Below are 23,612 nucleotides of genomic sequence, written 5' to 3' on the forward strand. Positions count from 1 at the left end.
TGGGCTCTTGCATGACCCTGGAGGGGACACATAAGGTCCCAGCACAAGGCCAAGATGTGGGAACAGCTGGTTAGGAGTGGTGGCATATGGGAATCATCTGCTCTGACACAGCTCAGGAGACATCAGATGTTGGACAGCTGGGAAAGGGCAACAGAACAGAAAGGCCACCAGCCCCGGCAATGCCCAGGAGCCCAGAGCCAAGGAGCATCATCCCTGGGAAATTGAATCAAGAGGGTCTTGGCATCTCTGATAGCACCTGAGCACCCAGCCAGCCTGTTTGATTCCTTAAGGGTACTTGGCCTGCTGGCTGGGATGGGCAGGACTAAATGATTCACATTTCATCTTCATGATGAAATGGCCTCAAGTTGTACCAGGGGAGGTTCAAGCTGGACACCAGGAAGAATTTCTTCACTGAAGAAATGATTAAACATTGGAATGGGAGGTGGTGGAATGCCCATCCTTTGAGGTGTTGAAGGAACAGTGGATGTGGCACACAGTTCTCAGGACTGGTTGACAGGGATCAGTCACAGGTTGGACTCAATGGTCTCAGAGATCCATTCTCACCCCACTGTGACGCTGTGGTTCTGTATGAAAGGGTTTACACTAAACCAGGGTTGCCGTGGTGTGCTGGGGCAGGGACAGCACCAAGCAGGCAGCAGCAGCTGCCTCACAGGTGCTCGCAGGGCTGGCAACAGCAGCAGGGGAGCCATAAAGGTGCAGTATTGATATTTAGCCTGTGTGGCTGTCACTCGTTCCTTTAAACGCCTTTAGCTTCCTTCTAATAAAAGAGAAATCATAAAAAAAACCCACAAAGGGCCCTTCAGTGCCAGCGAATACCAATGTGGCGGGGCGGCGCATTAGCATGCGCGGCGCCCGCTCCATCTGCATGTTGTGTTCCGTGTGACAACATCCCAGAATACAGATTTGGGCCGCCAGCATCCCGAGAGGTATTAGCAATCGTCTATCAGACAGGAAGAGGAGCAGTCCCTGCTGTTGTAAACAAGGGGGGATTTTCTCTGCCTCTTTCTCTGGGGGGAGTTCAGTGAATTGAAACAAGCTCATTCCTGCATCTTGTTCGTTCCCGCTCTTCGGCAGAGCACAGGTCACTTGCCTTGGGCAATGGAAGAAAAAAAATTGGAGGGGTAGAGAGCACCCCAAAGGGTCCTTCACCTGCTGGTGGTGATGAACCATGAGCATGAACATGTTCCTCATGAACCACCATGAACTGAGCATGTGCTCCTCAAGGATACACGGGGGTCCACCCAGCCACAGAGGGCCCTGACAGCCCCAACACAGAAGGGACAATGTTCCCACTCGGAGATGTGGACAGGTGCTGGCAGCAAGCAGAGCACAGCCTTCTCTCCTTGTGTTCAGTGGCAGCAAGCAAATCTCCAGGCACAGATGGGAATATGATGGGGCAGATGGACATGGAGCAATCCCATGGTGTAGTTGGATATGGGCAGCCCCATGGCAAGGAGACATAGGGAAAAACCACAGCCCAGGTGGGCGTGAGCCATCCTCACAGCACTGATGGACACAGGACATCACCTCGGCACAGACAGACATAGGCTGAGAAGTAAAGCAGCCCCTGTAACACCGCTGGACATGGGGCACACCTGTGTCTCAGGAACACGCCCAGGACATGGATGGATGGAGGACTTCCCCATGGCACAAGCAGATGTGGAGTATTGCCATGGAGGGGATGGAAGAGTGAGAGGGATGGAGGGTGAGTGAGGAGGACAGGAGATCTCCGTGTATGTATGAGCCACCACACCACCAAATCCCAGCTGGGACCTGCAGCCCCTGAGGCACAGCCACAGCCAGGCCGTGCCACCGCTCCGCCACCACGTGGCACAGCGCCAGCGAGAGCGCGGTGATGGATCATTGCAACTCGCACACAGCTCTCTAAGTAAAAGCCTTATTAAGAGTTCATTCGTTTTATAAACTCCTGGCGCGATCCGCAGGGGAAGTCAGATGGCCCAGCCTTACAATATTCTGGGTAAACACTGACACGTGTTGGGCAATTTTAACCAGATCAATTTGCCTAGGAGACCAATGGAGGAACCAAAAAAAAAAAAAGAATAGTAAAGATCAAATTAAATATGGGGAAACATCCACTGGGAGGGGCTATAAAGAAGAGCAGAAAAATACAGAGCAGGACGGATGGATAGAGACACACAAGACACTCAGACCTACCTCTGAAGCCATGAAACCTAAGTCCATAAATCAGTATCAAAATCCTTAGGTCCACAAGATGGGGGAAAAAGTCCTCCATAGCCATCTTCCAGACATCACCGAGGCCCTGGAGGCCTGAGCAGTCCATTTCCCAGAGCATCTCTCCTCCTCCAACAGCCACCAACCCAGTCACAGCCATGCGGTGGCTCCTCCAGTTCCGTCCCATCCCCACCGTGCCAGCCGGCCCTTGGCATCCTCCTCCCCACGTGCAGGATGCCGAGTGCTTCCTTCATCACCAGGTGCTTCCAGGCTGCCTCCTGCCCCTGGGGGCTGTGGGTACAAGCCCTGGTCCCGGGTCAGGGACCGGCCGGCCGCTGGCTGCAGGGTCAGCGCTGGTCTTCGGTCATGGACGAGCAGCGAGTCCACGGAAGGTTGACAACATACACAGGCGCACGAGCGCGCACACACACACACGGGAACACCTCTTTCCATTTTCCAGGATGGAGAGTTTGTTTGTTTGTTTTTTTTTTTAATCCTTTTTTTCCTTTTTGCAAAAAAAATGCAAGCAAAAGAAAAAAAAAAACCAAAACCCAAGGTTTTCTATTGAAGGTACATCTCTTCTTCAATATGAAGACATTAACTGGATTGAGTCGGATCCCCCATGCAGTGGTCAGTGAAGTCCTTTGGTAGTTGCCGAAGCGGCACCCGGGTGGGATGGCAGGGAGCTGCAGAGACATCTGAGGACACTTCCACCCAGTCCGTGAGCAGAGAGGGGAGCGGGGTGAGCTGGGAGGGCTGGGGCAGGGAGGATGGGCAAAAGAAGAAAAAGGAAGGTGGTTCCTCCGGACAGGATGCTTCATTTCGTGCCTCTCCCTTCCCCAACAGCCCCTTCCTCCTTCTCAGTTTCGACCACTGCTCACTGGTGGTGGGATTGGAGTCTGGTCTCTAGGGTTTGGGTTTGCTTCCCCAACGCACATTGGTTTGTCTTCATTGTTTTTTTATGATTTTTTTGTTTTGCTTTGCTTTTTAAATATATGATTTGTACATATTTATACGTATTTATACGCTGTCCCCCACGACATTGGTAAGTGTGCTTCTGTTGGTGAGGAACGGAAGTCACCAGTCAGAGGTGAGTCCCAGGAACATCCTTGGGCTGCAGTCGCAGTCCCCAGGCAGCAGCGGCTCCTCTCCCAGCGCTGCCCCGCCTCAGTTCCTCCCCTCCCACCTCTGCACGCCCTCCCCGGCCCCTCCCCGCGGAACAAGGGACGTCATGCCATCGAGGTCGGAGACTGGCTCATCTGTACTCGCATGGACTGCACGCTGTTCAGGATCTTCTTCTGGTGCCCAGCCAAAGTCACCCCTATTCTCAGGAGGTCTCTGGAAGACAGGCAGACAGAGGAAGGTCAATGGGGAGCTAAGGGTGGTGAACCTGTTTTGCTGTTGCTAAGGGACCTTATCACTCTCTACAACTTCCTGAAGAGCAGTTGTATTCAGAGGGGTTGGTCTCTTTCACCAGGCAGCACTCACAGAAACAGAGGCCACAGTCTCAAGCTGTGTCAAGGGAAATATAGATTGGATATAAGGAAGAAGTTTTTTACAGAAAGGGTGATGAAGTTCTGGAATGGTCTGCCCCGGGGTGGTGGAGTCACCATCCCTGGATGTGTTTAAGAAAAGACTGGATGTCTTAAAGATGGCACTCAGTGCCATGGTTTAGTTGAGGTGTTAGGGCATGAGTTGGACTCAATGATCTTTAAGGTCTCTTCTAACCTAGTCATTCTGTGAATTCTGTGGAGATAAGCTCAGCTGGAATATCCACAGAGCCCAAGCACATCCCCATGATCATCACTGAGTCTGAGAGCAGGGAGACACCACACATTGACCCCCAAACACTGAATGTGGCCACCTCCAGACTCTGGGTGACCAATGTAAGAGATGCTCACACCTGTCCTTTGCCCTGAACTGACCTCTCAACCTCCCCAGCTGGGCAGAACCCTGCTTTTGGGCAGCCCTGGCATGGCTAACTCACTCGGATGTCATCTGGGCCACCAGCTGCAGAGAGGTGAAGCCAGCAGTCAGGAAGCTGTCCCGGTACTGGCTCATCTTCACAGCGCTCAGCCAGTCATCTACTGAGGTAAAGGCAGTGAAGTCGGGGATGGAGCGGTCGAGGAGGGGCTGAGAAGGCCTGAAACAGGACACACCGCTGGGGACAAGCCTGGCTGGCACCAAGGGGCTGCCCTGCCTGAGCCCAGCCAGCACAGGGACACAATCCCCAATCCACCCCCGGTATCCCTGTGCTCCCCCCCAGCACACCCCCATGGAAGGCCTGTCCCGTGGGAACACTGCCGTGCCAAGCAGTGCTTTGCAAGCTCGCACGTTGTATTCCAGCTGCAGGAGCCACAAGGACGAGGCGTCGGCAGAGCAGCCACCACACCCAAATGGTCACAGACCATAAAGAATCAATAGGAAAGAATTATTGCTGTTCCTTGGCTGAAAACCGCATGTCCTTTGTCTGACTGTCAGGCAGAGTGAAGACAGAACCCCTCTACCCCCATCTAAGGATTTATGAATTCTCGAGCCGCTCGGGGAGCCTTTTCCCACGGCGTGGGACGGTGGCAGGGAGCATCCCCACGCCCTGCACTCACACAGCGGTGATGGTTGCCACAGTTTTGAGGCTTGCCGGGTTGCGGATCATTTTGTCGAGGGTGTTGACGATCTCGGTGAAGCGCGGGCGGGTGTTGCGGTCCTTCTGCCAGCAGTCCAGCATCAGCTGGTGCAGGGCGGCCGGGCAGTCCATGGGCGGGGGCAGCCGGTAGTCCTGCTCGATGGCGTTGATGACCTGAGGATGGATGAGGATGGATGAGCGAGGGGGAAAGTGGATGAAGGACTCGGGGGGTTCCCTGAGCTGCTTGTGCAGGCAGAGGGGCTGCAGGCAGCCGGGAAGGGATGGCCTGGCTGATCAGCAGCCGAGGGAGCGGGAGGGGCCGGGTGCTCTCCGAGGTTAATCTCCGCTCTGATGCTCCGCGGCTGCAGTTCCTCCCAGCGGAGAGCTGCCACTCATTATCTCGGCGGATCTCGCCGGAGTACAGCAGTCACACTTCCAAAGCTCCTTCCCTGCTCGTAAACCCTCTGAACATTTTCAAAGGCCCTGCAGCTTGCTGAAGTCCAATTACCAGCCCACTGGCTTTTCTTTCCAATTTCCCTCCTTGCATCCTCTCACTCACCAACCTGTTTCATCTTCAAACGGAGTGCTCCTGAGGTTCCAGGAAGGAGCAGAGAGCCCTTCAGGCAGGGATTTCTTTTGGGAATGAGCACCCCCTGGCCCCCATTACAGTGTGGATGACCCCAGTGCTTACATCTTGGTTGGACATGTCCCAGTAGGGCCTCTCCCCGAACGACATCACCTCCCACATGACGATGCCGTAGCTCCAGACGTCGCTGGCCGAGGTGAACTTGCGGTAGGCGATGGCCTCCGGCGCTGTCCACCTGACAGGGATCTTCCCCCCCTAAAGAAAAAGGGACTTCAGCTGAGAAACATCTCCCTAGGCAGAGGAGGCTGGATGCCCTCAAGCCAGGGTCAGAGCCACCCCACACACCCCAAGCCATGGGTCCCTGGGGACCCCACCAAAGAGTGCACAGGTGGCACCCGATGGGACGAGGAGGCAGGAGCCAAAAACAACTGCACGAATGTATCTTGTGCCTGCCTAAAATGGTTTAGCTGAACAAAACAAATGGGTTTATCCAAGCATTTACCCCACTGACTGACACCACCCCACTCCAGCCTCCCTGCAGGACCCAGCACATCAGTGGCCTGTGCCAGGTCCCTTCCCAGGGAGTCACCAGGTGACAAGGCTAAGCACAGCTGGGCTAGTGCTTGTCACAGGTGAGGCGCCACAGGTATCCCCATCCTCGGCCTTCAATGGAAACAAGGTTGAACTAAAAGCACCTTCCACAGGATCTGGGCTCCCACAGCTGCCAGAAGGTCCTTCCAGCCCTACTTTTGGAGTGGAAGGCAAAAAGCAAGACACCTTTAAAACCCAATGGAAAGCACTGGTGTAGGAAAGTGCCTTTGGCAGAGAGCTCCTCATTTCTCCCAAAGGTTCAAAATCAGGTTCAGCATCTCAAGCCACCCCACCAAGCCAGGGCAGATCCCAGGGCCAAAGGCCATGCCAAGGGCACAGGGATGTGAGCAGGGGCAGCACACACAGAGGGATCACTCCCTGGGAAAGCTCCATAAAATAAAATAAGCCAAGGGATGAGGAAAACCACAGACACACACAGGAATTTTCTGGGGGCAGGACTGCACTGTGAATCGTTTAGCACAATCATTTTCCATAGCCTTTCCGAGGACGCGTCAGCCGCTCTTGAAGGATGAATGGCAAAAAATTTGATTTGAATAACTACAAATGGAGAAATTAACTGCTAGGTTGTTTTTCCTGCCTTTTCCCCAGAGCGAAAAGCCTGCTGTGGGAGGCAGAGTGATGCAATCGCAGGCACAGCATCACTTCCCAGCTGCCGGGGAGATCTATTATGGCCTAAATTAAATAAAAACACAGATGAGATAATCTCTTTTTATCTCTGAAGGTGGGGAAAAGACTAATTCATGCCTCATCTCAGCAGCTACTGCTGGGGTCTTGGAAGGAAAAATAAAAGCTGGGTGTCTGCTCAAAGGCTGCTGCCTGCAGGAAGGGTTTGGGCAGGGAGAGGGGCAGGTCTGGGGGGAACAGGAACATCCCATTGAGCAGGGGAGGGACAGTGAGGGGCTGCAACTGGGCCAAAACACTGAGTCAGCCTTAAAGGCATGTGCCTGGCTTTCCCATTTTGGCAGCTGGAGCCGGCCCTGGCACTTGGGCACAGCTCAGCAGCCCAAGGAACTGCTTTGGCAGGAACTGGTGCAGCCTTGTGCCGGCACCCACAGCACACTCCACTATTAATCCTTTAGATGAGGTCAGCGAGCCTCATCCCTTTTCCCTTCTGATCATCCTTAACACCTCTCAGGGACTCACAAGCAGGACAATGGCCATGGTGGGGAGCTGAGGGTAGCCAGGAGCAGGGGGAGAAGATAGCTGCCATTACCTACAAGTGAGTTAATTAAGGAGGAGAAGGATGGCTGAGGAATGGCAGCCCCCGTTAAGCTTGGCTCTTTAATTTATGCTTGGAACAAGTTTCCAGCAGGAAAAAGCAGACCAGACCTGGAGCACTGGGGGAAGGGGAGTTAAAACACCATCACTGTGCTGCCAGGAGTTGCTGTGATCTCCCTGCCTCCCCCTCCTGTCTCTCCAGGGACTCCTCTGTGCACCTTTCCTCCACAGAGGGAAGAGGCTTATCTGTAAACTGCAGAAGGCAGAACTGTGCATAGGGAGGTGGAAAACTTCTAAAAAGGAGGAAGAGAAAGGAGGGAAAAGAGGATGATTTGTGGAAACTACACCCAGCACCTCAGGACCATGAGCCTCTGTGGTGGGAGCACTCATGAGGTACTCCCACCCATGGCAGACTGTACACCCAGCACCCTTCTCACAGGTGCAGAAGGTTCAGGACACAGGGAATACCAGGCAGGAGAACATCCTGTGGGAGGTACCTACCAAGGAGCTGGTGTAGGTGGGGTCAGAGGTATCGTCCTGCAGGTAGCGCGAGAGGCCAAAGTCAGACACTTTGCACACCAGGTTGCTGTTGACCAGGATGTTCCTGGCAGCCAGATCTCGATGCACATAATTCATCTCTGCCAGGTACTTCATCCCAGCAGCAATCCCTCTGAGCATTCCCACCAGCTGGATCACTGTGAACTGCCCATCGTTTTGCTGCAAGCATAAAGAGCAGGCACTGGGGTGAGCATGCAGACCCCACAGTGGAACCAGGACCACTCACTCTGACCTCAGGAGGATGCTGCACCTCCCCAGAGGGCTCCAGCTGCCCTGCCTGATTACAGCAGAGGTAAGCACGCCAAAAGACACATTTTGGAGATGTATGGCACACTCCAGCCAACTCCCAAACACAGCAAACAGGTTGGGATTCACAAACGGGACACCAACATCTCATTCCCAAATCCCACAGCCCACGTGGGGCATCACAGCATCACCTCCCAGCTGCCAGGGAGATCTACTGTGGCCTAAATTACCCGCAGGAAGGAGTCCAGGGCGCCGTTCTCCATGAACTCTGTGATGATCATGACCGGTCGGCTCTTGGTGACCACCCCCTCGAGGCGGATGATGTTGGGGTGGTCGAACTGCCCCATGATGCTGGCCTCGCTCAGGAAATCGCGGCGCTGCTTCTCCGAGTAGCCGGCCTTGAGCGTCTTGATAGCCACGTAGATCTCCCGCTTGCCTGGCAACTTCAGGCGCCCCTTGTACACCTCTCCAAACTCCCCTGCGAGCACACGGTGGAAGCATTCAGGTTGGAAAAGACCTCCAAGATCACTGAGTCCTACCTTTGATCAGTCAACACCAGAGCTACCAGCTCCTCCTCCTCCTCCACACTAAACATTGCAAAGACCAAGGAGCCTTTGCCCAGCTGAGAAATGGCAGCCAAGTCACACTTCAGCAATGCTCTCCTCTACAAACCTGCCCACCTGTCCTCTTTAAAAGGGCCAATGCCTGCTACTGGGGACATGTTTAGGTTTGCAACCTTCTTCAAGGTGACAGAGCCCAGCATCGACACAGGCAGAGGCTGCAGCCACCTGTGCAAACCCCCACAAGGAGGATTTGCAGGCAAAGTGGGTGCATCCACATTTAAGGACTACCTCAAACATCAGGTGTCAGTGTTGTTAATCTCGGCTGCCTTTCTCCACATCACTTATCTTGGGGTGGGAAATAATTGGGCTGTTTACATTGCTGCTCTCTGATTTAAAATACAGAGAACGCAGGAGGGCTTTCACTTCACCAAAGCAAAATTTGCCTGTGGAGGGATTATATTAAAGCCATGTTTGCAGCCACTTTGCCTTGATGAGCAGCAAAGGGCAGGTGATACATTGCTGAACTTGATCCCAAATAAACTGACTCATTGCTTCCTCACAGTTTCCCCTCCCCAGCTTCTCATTTTCTCCTCTAGGAGTATGACACAGTTATTTAAAAATGGCAATAAAACAGCACAGATGACACACACATGCATGTGTGTGTATATATACATATGTAGGGGAGTATGGCACAGACTACAGTGAGGTCGAGCTTTTCTTATTATCTCATGGAAAAGCCACATGGAAAATCCCAAGAGGCCCCATGGTCAGACAATGAATGTATTTCTGGAGCCTTTCCCACCTCAGAGGAACTTTGAAAGCATGAAACAACCTCATGTCCACCCTAACCCACCACACAAACCCAGGAAAGCCTGATGTTTCAAGGCTTCATTGAGGCCTTCGGTGTGTGCTGCCCCACAAAGTTGCACCAGATGGGTGTGCAGCCACAGAGGAGCAGCAGAGAGGGCAGGGAAGGATGGGCAGCAGGACGCAGGGAGACCCACCTGCCCCAATGACTTCTTCAATCTTCACAAAGGACACATCGATCTCCTTGGCGAACTCTCGGACGGCTTCGTTGGGGTCCTCGTAGGTGAAGGGGTCGATGTAGATCTTCATCCCTGGAGACCCTTGTCACAGGGAAGACAGGAACAACAGCAAAAGGGAGAGAGTTACAGAAACAGAGTTAATAGAATTGTTTGAGTTGGAAGGAGCTCAAAGTTTACTCCATATCATCCCTTATAAGCAGGGGCACCTTCCACTAAACCACTTTGCTCCAAGCCCTATCCAACCCAGCCTTGAACAATGCCAGGTAGAGAGGATCCCCACATCTCTGGGCAGCCTGGAAAACCAAGAGCAGTTGTACCATGGCCAAGAACTGGAGACCCTTCTGTCCTCACACACTCCACTAAGTGGCTGCTATCACTGTTCTCACCTACACAGGCTCTTATCATCCCCTTCAGGCCACCAATTCACCCAATTCTTCCCTCCACTCCTCTACCATTATCCTTCCTCCTCCTTCACAGCAATGGGAGCAGTTACAGATCTGAACTACAGCATTCTGGCTTTACAGTGAAGGCTTTACGAGGCTCCACGCGTTAGTGAAGAAATATTTATTTATCCAAAAAGGCCTCTGATGGCTTTGTGGCGGCTACTAAATTGACAGAGTGCAGCAATTATAAGCAACAACCGGTGTGGATCCATGAAATACGGCTTGGCCGGACGCCGCGACACGCGCGCGGTCCCTCGCCCGGGGCAATGTGTGGTCATAGGATCTGGCCACGCTGCAGGGACATGCAGAAAGTGCGCTCCTGCCCTTTTCCAAGAGGGAGAAGACAAAAACAGGTCCCCACATTTCCCAAATGGGTTTGCAGAAGTCACGTTTGGATGGCAGGGGCTTACAGAGCTGCCAAGGGCACCCTGGTGAGGCACAGCGAGGACACAGGGCTCAGCCAGACACCAGTGTTGTAGTGCCACTCAAAAGGGACCTGCAATGGGCTGTGGTGTCCCCCTGGGGAGGTCAGCTTCCTGTGCCATTTCTCACTCAAAAAGGGGACTGTGCATGGCATAGCAGCCCCTCAAGGTCATCTCTGGAGGACACCAGGAGGGACATTGCTGCCCGGTCCCCTCCCCAAGGTACTTCACCCTTACAGGGATTACAGACCTCAGTTACACTGTTCAGGACCTCTCCAAGGCCATGATCCCATCACACCAGTGCTTCCCAGAGTCCCTCTAGAGCTAGCATACAGATGGATGGATGGACCACGGCATCACCTCTGCACCAGGAATCTAAATCAGCTCCCAGCTGTGAAATCATTCAGGAGGATGCATGGAAGCCTCACAGTGGGCACTGCTGGTGGCAAACAGCTACCAGGGGAGGGCTGTGGGGCATCAAGGACTCAGGAAGGACCAGGCAGGAGCATCCTCACCCCCAAAAGGGGCCTTTGGGGTAGAAGTTCTGCACCTCAGAGGAAGGGAAGGCTGCAATGAAGCCATCTGTGCATCTCCCACTTCATAAATCCCTTTATGGCTCTGTCTCATACACTTTAACTGCCCCATAAATTCTTTTACAAGAGCAGCTGATGCTCCAGCCAGGATTACAAAGGGATTTACAGGATCGTAACAGAGACTAGCTCACTGATCAAAATATTGAAAGAATAGAGGAGAAAACAATGCCCAAGTTTCCTGTTCCCTGTCAACACAGGCTGGTTTTCAAACACCCTCTGATGTGTCCGTAGGCTCAGTAAGCACCAGGATGAGCTCCCCCCTCATCCCAAATGAGGGATTGAGTACCTAAATCCACTCCAACACCAGCCCCCAGCTCATCATTCCCACACCAGCAAAAGCTGGGTGAAATTCCAAGTACTGGAGTGCACCACCAAAGGCACCTATGGTGAGCCCACCTGCAAAGGGCTTTGTGCTCTTAAAAGCATCCCAAGAATCCTGAAAATTGGATTAGGGCATTTTTCACTACTGCAGACATGGGCAAATTTTTTATCACTCTTCAAAAGTTGAAGCACTCTGCACCATGATCCTGACTCCAGTGGCCAATTCCTTCTGGCATCACACTTCCTTGGCAATAAATATCATGGGGGCAGAGAAAAACCCTTCCTGCTGAATTGCTGGTGCTTCAACAGGGCATTTTTTCCTATTTCTCCAATCTCAAAGCTCCCAGTGAAGCAATGGAAGGGATAAACCACAAAAAATTCCACCCCAAGAGACCCCATTTCACCCCAAAATCCACTTGGAGCACTCTGTCAGCAGCAGGTGGTCCCAGGGGGCTGCTGGAGGGATGGCAGAGCTGTGCTGGGAGGCTGTAATTGCTGTGCCACTGAACACATGGTGATTTGTTCCAGAGGATGCTCTCATTACTCCATTAGTTGCTCACCACAAATTTCCCACCTGTTTTGCTCCAGTCTCTGCACTGCCCAGAGGCTCACTAACCTTGACAGGGTATTGCTGGCACCCTGAATTTCTGACACCAGTCATCACAGCCCCCTGGTTTAGAAACACAGGAGAGGCACATGACGCAATTGCTTCCCTACCTAGGTTGAGCATCCTGAATTTTGAGGTGCGCGGAGCCAGCTAGGGATGCATATGTAGTAGGGAATGCTTCAAAACAGGGGGGAAATGTGAAAAATCTGTCTGCCTGCAGCCTGATGTGTGTTTATCCATCAGGCATCAAATTAACCTTGCCCTGCCCCCCCACAGTGCAGCAACATGGAGAAAAGAGGGAGGAAAAGCACAGGTCTGTCATCACCCAGTGATGTTTGGAAAACAGTTTATTGTTGGCCAGGAGGTTCAGGACCCCCTAAAGTGCTGCCACCACGTTGGGAGGGTTCAGTGTTGATGCCAAGAGGGTCTAAAGAGATGCAGTGTGCTTTGCTCTCTTGGCAGCTGGGCTCTCCTGCTTATCTCCACGCCCTCTTCAGCTCTCCCCAGCCCTCCTGTTCTTCTCAGCCAGGCTGATGGCTCCATCCCCATTCTTCCCCTCTGCTCATCTCTGCTCCCTGCCTTCCCCACCCATCCTTCCTCCATCCCTGCATCCCACCCCTCTTTCCCCCAAGGAGGCACCCAGGATCAAGACGGTTCTTCCCACAAGCAAATTGCACCTGGGAAGCAACTCTAGGAGAGTGTAAATGGGATTTACATCCTGCAGGGATGGGACATGGAACTGGTGGACACCAGGAAAATCCTGCCCCCCAAAGCTGCTGCTTTGCTGCTTTATTTTCATTTGCAGTGCTGGCTGCTGGAGGGGCACCAGAGCAGATATTACACACAAATACATCAGGAATTAATTCTGGTGCACAGCTCCACCAGCCACAGAGGTCTCCTAGGAAAAGCTCAGGCTCTCCTAATTGTTTGCCACGGGAATCAGCAGCCTAAAGCCAGTTAAACATTCCCAGTTACTGGCTGCACATCCTTCCCAGAACAAGGTACAGAACAAGCATCAGCCACACAGCCAGAACAGCAGCAGTGCCAGCATCCCCAGCCACGCTCCCAAAATCCAGAATCCCTCTAACAGCTCAGCATCCATCCAGACCCAGGCAGAGCCCCTGGCAGATCAGGGACTCACCTTCCCTTTGAACACTACCATTCTCCCTTCTTTTCTCCTTTGGGAGTCTTCACAGCATCCTCTCCCCATCCCTTGTCCCCTACCTCCTCCCTGCCACTGACACACCCCCAAATCCATCATCATTCCCCAAATCCCTCCTGGTACTCTTCCATTCCACCCACAGTGCTGCACCACTGCAGCCTGCCCTCCCCCACACCCTGACAGACAGATATGGACATCTCCACTCCACCCTAAGGCCCTGTCCATCTGCCATGGGGGCTCCCACCACCCCCCAGTCCCCCTTGGAAGGGGAGGAGTGGGGCAATGCCGGGTGCAGGTTTGGGAGCATCTCCCGTCTGCTTTTCCCGCTTTCCCTGCTCACCTCTGCCGGTGCTGTAGTGCTGCAGTTTGTCACTGTACACCGCCTCCTTGCTGTAGGCACGCTTCCTGGGAGAACAGGGGAGACAACAGCCAGCCTTCAGCCACCAGCAGCTGCTGGTGGTCCCAAACCGCTCCCCTGCCAGCAACACTCCACGAGCAGCGGCATCGTGCTGCTCCCCCTGGCCACAAGGGTCCCCCATCCCACCCCTCCCGCCCCTAATCTGCACCTTACCACCTCCAACTTCCAGGGACACTGATCCCACAGGGACCCACCTGCTGCAGACAATGGAAATGGCCACCAGGGAGACGATGAAGACCACGCCGGCCGCTGCGGAGCCCGCGATCAAAGGCAGCTGCTCCCTCAGCTCTGACTTGTAATCGTCTGTGAGAGAAGAGGGATGGGTCAATCCTCCCTGGCACCTCATGGAGTGAGAGCAGCCTTTGGGAAGGGATCCCCTCTGATTCCAAGGGTGCTGCTCCCAAGGTGGTGGGACAAGGGGACGCAGGCAGGGGGGTCAGCTGAGGCAGGGGATGAGCCAGTGCCATGTTGCACTGGGTAGGATTGTAGGCTTGGCCCACACACCTTTGGCATAAAGACAGGGGAGAGAAGATCCTGGAAATAACATCAGACCAATGGGCCCAGTTTCCCAAAGAGATGAGGTTCACAAGGTGGCTTTGGCATTTCCCTTTCCTCAATAAATTCATTTCTTGAGCAACCTGATCTACCAGAAGGTGTGTCTGCACATGGCAGGGGGCTGGAACGAGATGAGCTTTAGGGTCCCTTCCAACCCAAACCTTTTTGAGACTCTACGATTTAGACCTGTTGGCCACTTAGACCAATTCTAACATGGGGTCTCACACACACAAAATTCCTACAAGTTGTAGGAGAACACCACTAATAACCAAGCCAGCCAGAGAATGCTGTGCCAAGACTTCACCCAGATCAGACATCAGAGAGTTCACACAATTGATATCCAAGTTCTTACAACGGTGAACTTTGGGAGTGAGGCTCAGGAGAACCTGGGAACCCTTGCTGCAGGTCTGCTTGTAGGTTTTAATATCTCAACATGAGGCAAGTCCTTTTGAAGAGCCATGGCACCCACAGCATCCCTTCCCCACCAAGCATCCCTTGGGACCTCCTTTGTTTGCTCAGCCACTCCCTGCATCCTTCAGCAGCAGGCTGGGGTGAAATCCAAGGTGGCACTGGGAGGACTGGATATGCCTGGGGGAACCCCCAAAAAGCTACTGGCACCCTCCATGTGTCTCCCCCATTTTTCCCTGCCCCATCACTGGTGTGGGTATTTTCAACAGGCAGTATCCAGCAGATCCCACATTCCTGGGGCTTCTGTAGCATTCCAGAAATACCCCTCTCTCCAGTCGCCCCATCGAGGTCTGCCAGGCTGTGCCAGCAGCCACATGCAAGGGTTAAAATAAAACTCATCCAAAAGAAAGCATTTAGAGCCCTTTTATCTGTATTTTCTACTTCGCAGTTAATTACTGGCAACTAGATTTATCTCTTGCATGCTGCTTAAATCCTGAGAAATTCTCATCTAACAATCAATTATTATTTAATAAGCTACACAATCCATTCTTATTAAATTTCAATTAATTGCTTATTTGAGGCAGGATTTTTCTTCTCGCTTCTCTAATCCTGAATATTTGAGGCATTGGAAGGGGGTTTATTGCCATTTCCTTCCCTTTGGTCACCCAGCATGGTTTTCCTCTTCTCACCCCAGCTGGCACTCAACATGAATGCATGCTTGGGGTGACCCGTTTTAGGGAAGAGGAAAAGCTTTAGGAAAGAAGAAAAGCTTTAGGAAAGACAGGCAGTGAGGCTGGGAGCCATGGATATCACCCAAGCAGAGAAGGAACCATGCCAGCAGCAACAGGTTCTCAGCTGCCCCAGGGGTAGGAGGATGTAGTGGTCTTGGTTCGCCAATTCAAGATTTCCCCAATTTTAAAATTTCCCTAAATCCACTAATTTCACTTCCCTAAATTTCCTCCCATTCCAAACCATGACACAGGACCTGCTTCACTCACCAACTTCTGGATAAGTCCTGAAGCTGGGATTAATGGAAAACACTCCCATGAGTTAGCAGTTTCTAAAGGAATCCAGTGTTTGTGGGAACAAGGAAGGGCTGGGGCCAAAAGAATCCATGAAGGTCGTGAGCTGGCCCAACACACCCCTTTGGCATGAAAAATCAGCTTTCAGATGGGTCTGACCATCCCAGCTTTGCCTTGATGGCTTAGATGGACTCCAAGTATCCCAGAGTCCTTCCTCCAAGGGTCTACAACCCTCCTCCCACTCCATCACACCATGCCAGACTCACAGCTGGTGCCAGGGGCTCCTGTCCCCACAGCTCAAGGCAGCAGAGACAGAAATAAATAGCGGGGGAAAACCTGGAGCCGGGAGGTTGAGAGCAGATCGCTCCTCCCGCCGGCGGTTAATGAGACACCGCCATAAATCACCCGGCTCCTGCCATGCTGCTGCTGGGACAGAGCTTTGTGCACACAAGCTCCCTGAATCCCATCAGAGCACGAGGCTGGAGACACCACCACACTGCTGGGACAGAGCTTTGTGCACACAAGCTCCCTGAATCCCATCAGAGCATGAGGCTGGAGACACCGCCACACCACTGGGACAGAGCTTTGTGCGCACAAGCTCCCTGAACCCCATCAGAGCACGAGGCTGGAGACATCACCTTGCCGCTGGAAGAGAGCTTTGTGCACACAAGCTCCCTGAACCCCATCAGAGCACGAGGCTGGAGCACTGCCGTGCCGCGGGCACTCACCGTCGGTGAGGGTCTGGAAGCACATCTTGCCGCTGTACTTGCCGTAGCCGGCCACGGTGCGGGCGCGCACCTGCACCACGTAGACCATGCCGGGCCGCAGCCCCTCCAGCCGCGCCGTGTTGGTCTGGCTGCGCGCCATGGACGAGTTGTACTCGTTGTGGTCCTGCGGGCACCCCGAGAGAGCCACGTCAGTGGGACAGGGACAGCGGGAGGACAGTGGGAATGCAGCCCAGCTGTCCCAGTGGAGGGTGGGGATGGGGTTCGGCTGCAGGGGGATAAGGGAGAGGCTCTGGTTCTGCTTCAGAAGTGTCCCGGACCAAGAGGATCTCACAGGAAGGGCTGGGAGAATTGGGATTGTTCAACCCAGAGAAGGCTTTGGGGTGACCTAATTGTGGCCTTCCAGTACCTGAAGGGAGCTACAAGAAAGATAGGAATGGACTGTTATAAGGACCTGGAGTGACAGGACAAGGAGGAATGGCTTCCCACTGACAGCATACATATAGGTTGGACATTCAGAAGAGATTCTCCCCTGTGAGGGTGGGAAGACCCTGGCACAGGATGCCCAGAGAAACTGCGGCTGCCCCACCTCTGGAAGTATCCAAAGCCAGGCTGGATGGGGCTTGGAGCAATCTAGTCTAGTGGAAGGTGTCCCTGCCCATGGCAGCAGGTGGAACAAGATGAGCTTCCAGGTCCCTTCAACTCAGGACATTCTATGATTTTATGAAACAGGACCCACAAGGAACTGGGGAGGCCCCTGCAGCATGTGCCTCCCAGGCAGCCCCCTGGTCCCACCAGAGCAGGGAGCACGGAGTAGCAGAGGGAAACAATAAGATCATCCAAAATAGCAAAAATAATTCATGAACAACAGATTCCTCCTCTTCAAATAATTGACATCCTTGTGCATTTCAGAAACATCCCACGGTTATGGAAACCTCCTGTCCCTGCCCACAGCACGGGGGTTGGAACTCAATGATCTTTAAGGTCTCTTCCAACCCAAACCATTCTGTGACTCCACTAAACACCATAATGTGCCCTATGAGACCCTGCTCAAGCAGGTTCAAGGGCAACTCTCTGCTGAGATCCCCAGCCCCTGCAGTCCTGCTCTGTTGGCACAAGTCCTTGGCCTAGACCTTCCTGGAAACCTCGTGCGTCTCCACTGTCATTTTTTACCACGTTCCCCAGTACTTTGCTGGTAAGAGGCCGCTGGTGAGATCATCTAATTATTCATACTTAGAGGAATTCATTAGAGCTGCCGAGACGCAGGAGAGATGGAACAGCTTGGGCCGGGCACGGTTCATCGCAGGGGTTGGAAGCGTGTCCCCTGCAGGACAGGACAGCTGCCAGGGACAAGACCAGTGGTAGGCAGTGACTCGGGGCAGGGACAACCTCCATAACCTTCCCTGGTCCTCTCCAACCCCCTCCCTTCCTCCTGATGCCATCCCCATGATTCAGGTCCCTGCTCATCCTAGCAAATACCAGAGCCAAGGCAGCCACGGGCACTGATGTGCTGGACAAATGCTGCCATGGGGAAGGAATGGCTCAGGTCGGACAGGGATCTAGTGAGAGGTGTCCTATGACAGGGGGTTGGAACTAGCTGAGCTTTAAGGTCCTTTCCAACTCAAGCTGCTCTGTGATTTTGATTCTGTGATTTAGCATCTGCAGTCACAACTCACTCCCACCTTCTGGAGGCAGCTCGGGTGACCCGATGCCTGTCCTACCTGCCCACTCCCAGCAGAGCCTGTCTCAGAGCCCACTGATGTTGCCCCTGCCCCCATGGCCCAGCCCAGCCCCCACAGCAGGGCTCCCCCTGGGCTCACCGGGGCCGGCCTGGAGCCCACGGTGCTGCCCACGTCGGGCGTGCAGATGCGGCTCAGCTTCTCGTAGTAGCGGATCTCGTAGTCCAGGATGATCCCATTGGGCTGCTCAGGCTGCGGCCAGGACAGCGTGATGCTCCTCATGGTGGCACTCACCTGGTGCATGATGGGCACGGTGGAGGGGGCTGCCAAGGAAGAGGGGAGCGAGGGAAAATTAATGGAGAGGGGAGGAGAAATGGCCTTGAGAGGGGGAAAATCCCCACGGCATCCCAAATCTCCATGCCTGTGGCTGGCTTCCCCATGGGACTAGCTCAGTCATTAGCAGTGGGAAGACTGGCATCTCAGCAGTTTTATATGGAAGCAGAGGAGCAAGTCACTGAGGGAATTCTGCTATTTACACCAACTACTCCTTTTAATTAGGGGCTTGGAAATCCTTGGTGTTCCTTCTCGCTGGGACGGCTTGCTCCAAGGATATCTCCCATGGTGGGAGAAACACAGCAAAGCTCTCCCTAGTGGGGCAGACAAAGGTTTGGTGACAGGGTCCAGCTGTGTGTGACATCATTTGATGTAACAGCCTCTCTGGGGAGCCAGCACTCAGCACCAGGGACCACTGCCACCCACTGTGCTCTCAGAAATGGGATGTGGGAAAAAAAAATATGCCCACCCTGAGGACCGTGACAGGGAACCAGGGCAGGGATACTCCAGCCTAGCTTTGGCTCCAGAGAAGCTGCTGGGGCTGCTCTTAGGGGCTCTCAGGGGATGCTCATCCTCAGCACCCACATGTGCTTCTCCCAGGAAAACAGCAACACTGTCCTTCAACCATTAGGGACATTGAGCCACTAAATCAGTCAGGAGACCCTTTTCCAAATGCTTTGTGCCCTCCAAGCTATGCTTATAAGGGGCAGAGCCAGCCAATACAGTCCTAATCCAGCACTTAATCCTATCAAAAGAAAGGTATCCAAGTCTGTCCACACCCAAAGGGGCACTGGCATGTCCTGTCCACAGAGTCAGCTCCCAGTCCAGCCCTCCTCCTCCTCCTCACCATGCCTACAGTACAGGCAGTGCTGGACAGGGAAAATGCCTCCCCTCTGTGAATCCAGGGAATACCTGAACCCAGCACAACCAGCCTGGGGCACGGGATCATGCCATGGAAAGAATCTGGGGGTGGCAGGAGCCCTGTTTCTCATGGTTCCAATGGAAGATGTGGATAGTTCAGCACTGCCTTTGTCTACCCAGAATACATAATCCTATTTTTTTTTCAATCTCTCCACATCTGCTCCAGGAAAATGTTCATGGGCTGAAATTAAGCACTCTGATTGATTTTGTTTTATTAACTCCCATTAGTTTAGATGGGGCTGGGGAAATGTTTGGAAAAACCCTCTGCAAAGCCAAAATTATTTTAGAGGGAGAGCACCAAAGCCCTGGATATCCCTGGTGAATTTCCATGAGGATACCCCACAGCCCAGCATTTCCATGTTTCTGTAATCAGCCTTTGCAAAACAAAAAAGGGACCATAGAGGGAGAGCACCAAAGCCCTGGATATCCCTGGTGAATTTCCATCAGGATGCCCCACAGCCCAGCATTTCCATGTTTGTAATCAGCCTTTGCAAGACAAAAAAGGGACCACTGGGATACAGACAGACAGATGAGGGTGTCCTGGCTGTTCCCAACACCTCATGGTGGGAGAAGAGCTAGGAAACACCCCAAAAATACATCTCAGGAACAAAAAAGGTCTGGAAACAAGAGGCAGGTTTGGCTGCACATGGTTCAGCAGACAGCGATGCCAGCCAGGCACAAGTGTAGATTTGAATCCCCTATACATAATCCTATGAAATATTTACACTGAAATATTTACACCAGGTTTCTCCATTGTGCTATCCAGAGGGAGCAGGATGGTGAAGGCTGCCTGCCCTGGCACAAAGCAGGAATTCCCATTCCCTTTTTAAACCCAGAGCACATGGGTTTCCATCCCCTCTGATCCTCAGTGCAGCCCAGGTAGAGTTGCCACCTTGCTATCTGCACACCCACTCGCCCAGCATCTCTGTTTGAGCCATTCAGCTCCTGATGCCTGACTGGGGGCAGGAAAGGGAGCAGGGGAGCCTGGAAAAGGAGACAAGAGGAAAATGATGGGAGAGGCATGTGCCAGAGGAGACAGAGCTCGGACTCAGCCCCGGGATGCTGCTCCCTCTGTGCTGTAACACAGCCAGACAGTGGTTTCAAGGCTGGATTCACCCCATCTCCCTGCTCCCAACTGGGACAATGGTGATACCATTGCATCCCCAAGCAATCTAGAGGGGGACAGAAGCAGGGACCAGATAACCCTCCCACAAGCCAACTCCCACCCTGCCCAGAGCACAGGCAACCCTTCCCTATCCCCATTCCTCCTCCCCCCTCTTCTCTGGCCTTTCTCCCCACTCAGGGTTGGTGGCACCACAGCCACCACACATCCTCACACCCCGGGAGCTTTTCCTTTTGGACGCAGAGCTTGCCGCTGCGGCGGGACAGCCAAACTCCCCGGCACCACCAGGACTCACCGGCCTGGTTGGTGGTGATGTTGACGGAGACGTGCTGCTGCGGGAAGGGGCTCTTGCTGGACACGCCGTTGACCGCCTGGATCTCGAAGGTGTAGGGGGTGTGAGCCCACAGGTTGCTGATGAAGACGCGGGTGTCGGTGAGCCCCAGCTGGCGAGGCACGAAGTCCACGTTGTCGTCGCAGCGGGAGCAGGCGCGCCGGTCCGAGCGGCACTTCTTGCACACGATGTTGTAGGTGACGTCGTCCCGGCCGCCCGTCTCCCGCGGCGGGTGCCACTCCAGGATGATGGACGTCTCGTTGACGATGGAGATGACGTTGCGGGGGCCGGATGGGACGCCTGTGGGAAAGGAGAGGCACTGAGACAGGTCCTTGCCCTCCCACGGAGGCTCCAGCACAGGAAGGACGCCCCAGAGCTCTGCAATATCCATCACCTCCTCCCTCAGGAGGGATTTTGTGTCCACAGCTTTGCTTAGCTCAGGGTCAGACTTCCCACACTGGCAGCACCAACCACCTGCACTGCAAACAAGTTTCCCAGATGGAGATGACAACTTCCATGCCACAAACCCACTTAAGCCTCCAAAAAAACTCCATGTGGAATGCACACAGATCTATCCATGAAGTTGGACCCATTTTAATCCCACCAGGAGATGCTGAGATAACTGCAGTGCTCACATGGAGAAGTACCTCGAGTAGATTATCCCAGCAAGAGAAAAATCACTTAGCCAGCACCATGGAGAACCAGAGAAGCAGCAGGAGAAGAGAGAGTCAAAAATTGAAAGTGGTTATTAAGGGTTCAATATCTCCAGTTGGAAACCAGGGAATTTTCCAGCATGGAGGAAAGCCGGCACCACTCCATGGTTTGCAAGCAGCTCCCATGTTGGACAAGAGAAGAAAATTGCATTGATCAAAGCTGCCAGGAGCCATTGCAAATGCTTCAGAGGATGGGAATTAAACGTGGCTCCGATTGCAAGCACTGCTGGGTCAGGGCTGCAGTCCCTTCAGGAGGAACCCAGGAGAGCAGCACTGAGGTACAAACACACAACTGCACAGATCCAGGGAAGGATTTGGGGTCAGCCAGGATGGCTCTGCAGCCAAAACCACAAAATTCAGCTCCTCGGTTATATTAAATAAGGGAAGCAAGGAATTCCTGATGCTGACTGGGCTGGGGGCTGCACTTCCAAGAAAGAAAAAGGACTTTGCCATGATACAGGGAGCAATAAAAATGATGGAGGACTTGACCTGCAAGGAAGGGTTAAGAGAGAGAAGCACACTCTGTCTTGGGGAAGCCCATCCCATGGGAGCCCTCCTCATGTGTGTGTGTGTGTGCACCAGGGAACATTGTTAGGGCTGTGGATAAATCAGCCCTGTTAAGTGGCCAGGGATGGGCTGGACAGGGACAGATTCATCAGCACCACGGTGACGTGGCTGGTGGGATGGAGAGGCAATTCTGCATGGAGACACTCTGGGAGCCTCTCTAAGCTGCTGCCGTGGATAATGCGGATGAAAGATTTTGCTCAAATGCCCAGAGAAATGACAGCCTTAAAAAAATTAAGATAATAATATTCCATTCCCTTTAACCCTTTTCCTCTTTAATAGTAAAAGCATCTGTCATGGAGCAGTCACCAGTGCAGCATCCTTGTTGGAAAGGGCTTTCCTGTACCTGAGGCACCACAGCACTGGCAGGCTGCCCCATGGTGGAGATGTCAGAGTTACAGGAGGGTTGTAGGGGCCACAGCAGGGGCAGCAGCAGAGAGAAGGACCTTGATTCCCCAGGGGAACAAGACTGCAGGACCCACAAAGGCTCAACGGGATCAATATGAGTGAGTTACCCCCAAAAATCTGCAACCTGTCTCACGAGCCTTAATCCAAATCCTCTCTCCATACCTTAAGCAGTTCATATCTTTTCAAGACAAAATGAAAAAACCCTGTATTTCTTCCCATTCCCTGCAGCAAACTGCTGCCTCCCCAAATTCTTCCCTCTTTAATTGCAGCCCCTTCCCTCCTCTGCAGGGGCCCAGGAACTGCAGGGATCACCCTTGGAAGGGTTCCAGTCCAGGGCACAGCCAGCAGCTCCACAATGTTATGCACTCCTCTGACACAGAGAAACTTTGTGGGTGAACAGATGGCACCTCAGATTGGAGCACTACAAAATCAAGCACTGATGAGAAGAAATAAAAATCAGCAAAGAGACTTTTTCCCCTGTATTCCTATAGCACAGCACTGTTATAAATCAGTTATGTAATGAGGCACAATAAAGATCTGTAGATCATCTGTAGTTGTGCAACCTGCTGAATACCTGTGTGAGAGCTCAGGTGATCCAGCAAAACACACAAATCCTTTCCTTGTTTCCTTGATGTGTGCTTTGGGCACTTCCCGTGTGCTAAAGCTCCACGACAGGCTGGTTCCAGGGCCTGGAGTGTATCTGGGAGGGAGCTGAGGCCTGAGTTTCCAGCAGGCTGAAGAGCACATCAGCTCTTTCCTCTCTCCTGGGCTCTTTTCCCACCAAAAGACAGGCTTGAGGACACTGATGCCGTGCCAGGCAGCTCGGGCAGGCAGCCGAGCAGCGACGCATCGCTGAATACCAATGCTTAATGCAGCCTTCCCCCTATTAAAAAATATTCCATCTGCAAGACTATGAACAAGACAGCCAGAGCAGATAACTTTAAATCCTAATTTATCCTGGGGACTATCTCCCTGCCATCACCGCCACTGCCTGGGTGATGTATAAATTCCAGAGGCTGCCAGTCAGGTGGGATGTGGAGCCACCCCATTCCTCTGCCTTGCCCACCCAGCCTGCTCTTCCTCCCATCCACAATGGGACAGGGGGAGAAAATAAAACAAACTCTACATGTATAACATATATTATAAAATAATTCATGCTAAACGAAATTAAAAACCACAGCATTTTGTGTACTAAAAC

General features: G+C 53.1%; 1 protein-coding gene across 1 annotated transcript in view; it reads right to left on the reverse strand.

Moving 5' to 3' along the window:
* Positions 1-23,612, reverse strand: part of EPHB1 (EPH receptor B1) — a 79,340-nt gene that overhangs the window by 6,408 nt on the left and 49,320 nt on the right. Inside the window, exons 5-16 of the mRNA XM_041486891.1 lie at positions 20,694-21,029; positions 18,163-18,344; positions 16,346-16,508; positions 13,827-13,935; positions 13,555-13,619; positions 9,625-9,747; positions 8,288-8,535; positions 7,755-7,970; positions 5,529-5,678; positions 4,818-5,011; positions 4,202-4,357; positions 2,197-3,552 (exon numbers count right to left, since the gene is read on the reverse strand). Coding sequence (XP_041342825.1) covers positions 3,444-3,552; positions 4,202-4,357; positions 4,818-5,011; positions 5,529-5,678; positions 7,755-7,970; positions 8,288-8,535; positions 9,625-9,747; positions 13,555-13,619; positions 13,827-13,935; positions 16,346-16,508; positions 18,163-18,344; positions 20,694-21,029 — 2,051 coding nt within the window. The 3' untranslated portion in view covers positions 2,197-3,443. The remainder of the gene's footprint in view (positions 1-2,196; positions 3,553-4,201; positions 4,358-4,817; positions 5,012-5,528; positions 5,679-7,754; positions 7,971-8,287; positions 8,536-9,624; positions 9,748-13,554; positions 13,620-13,826; positions 13,936-16,345; positions 16,509-18,162; positions 18,345-20,693; positions 21,030-23,612) is intronic.

Source organism: Pyrgilauda ruficollis, unplaced genomic scaffold (assembly GCF_017590135.1).
Source record: "Pyrgilauda ruficollis isolate IOZ18807 unplaced genomic scaffold, ASM1759013v1 scaffold79, whole genome shotgun sequence".
Taxonomy (NCBI): domain Eukaryota; kingdom Metazoa; phylum Chordata; class Aves; order Passeriformes; family Passeridae; genus Pyrgilauda; species Pyrgilauda ruficollis.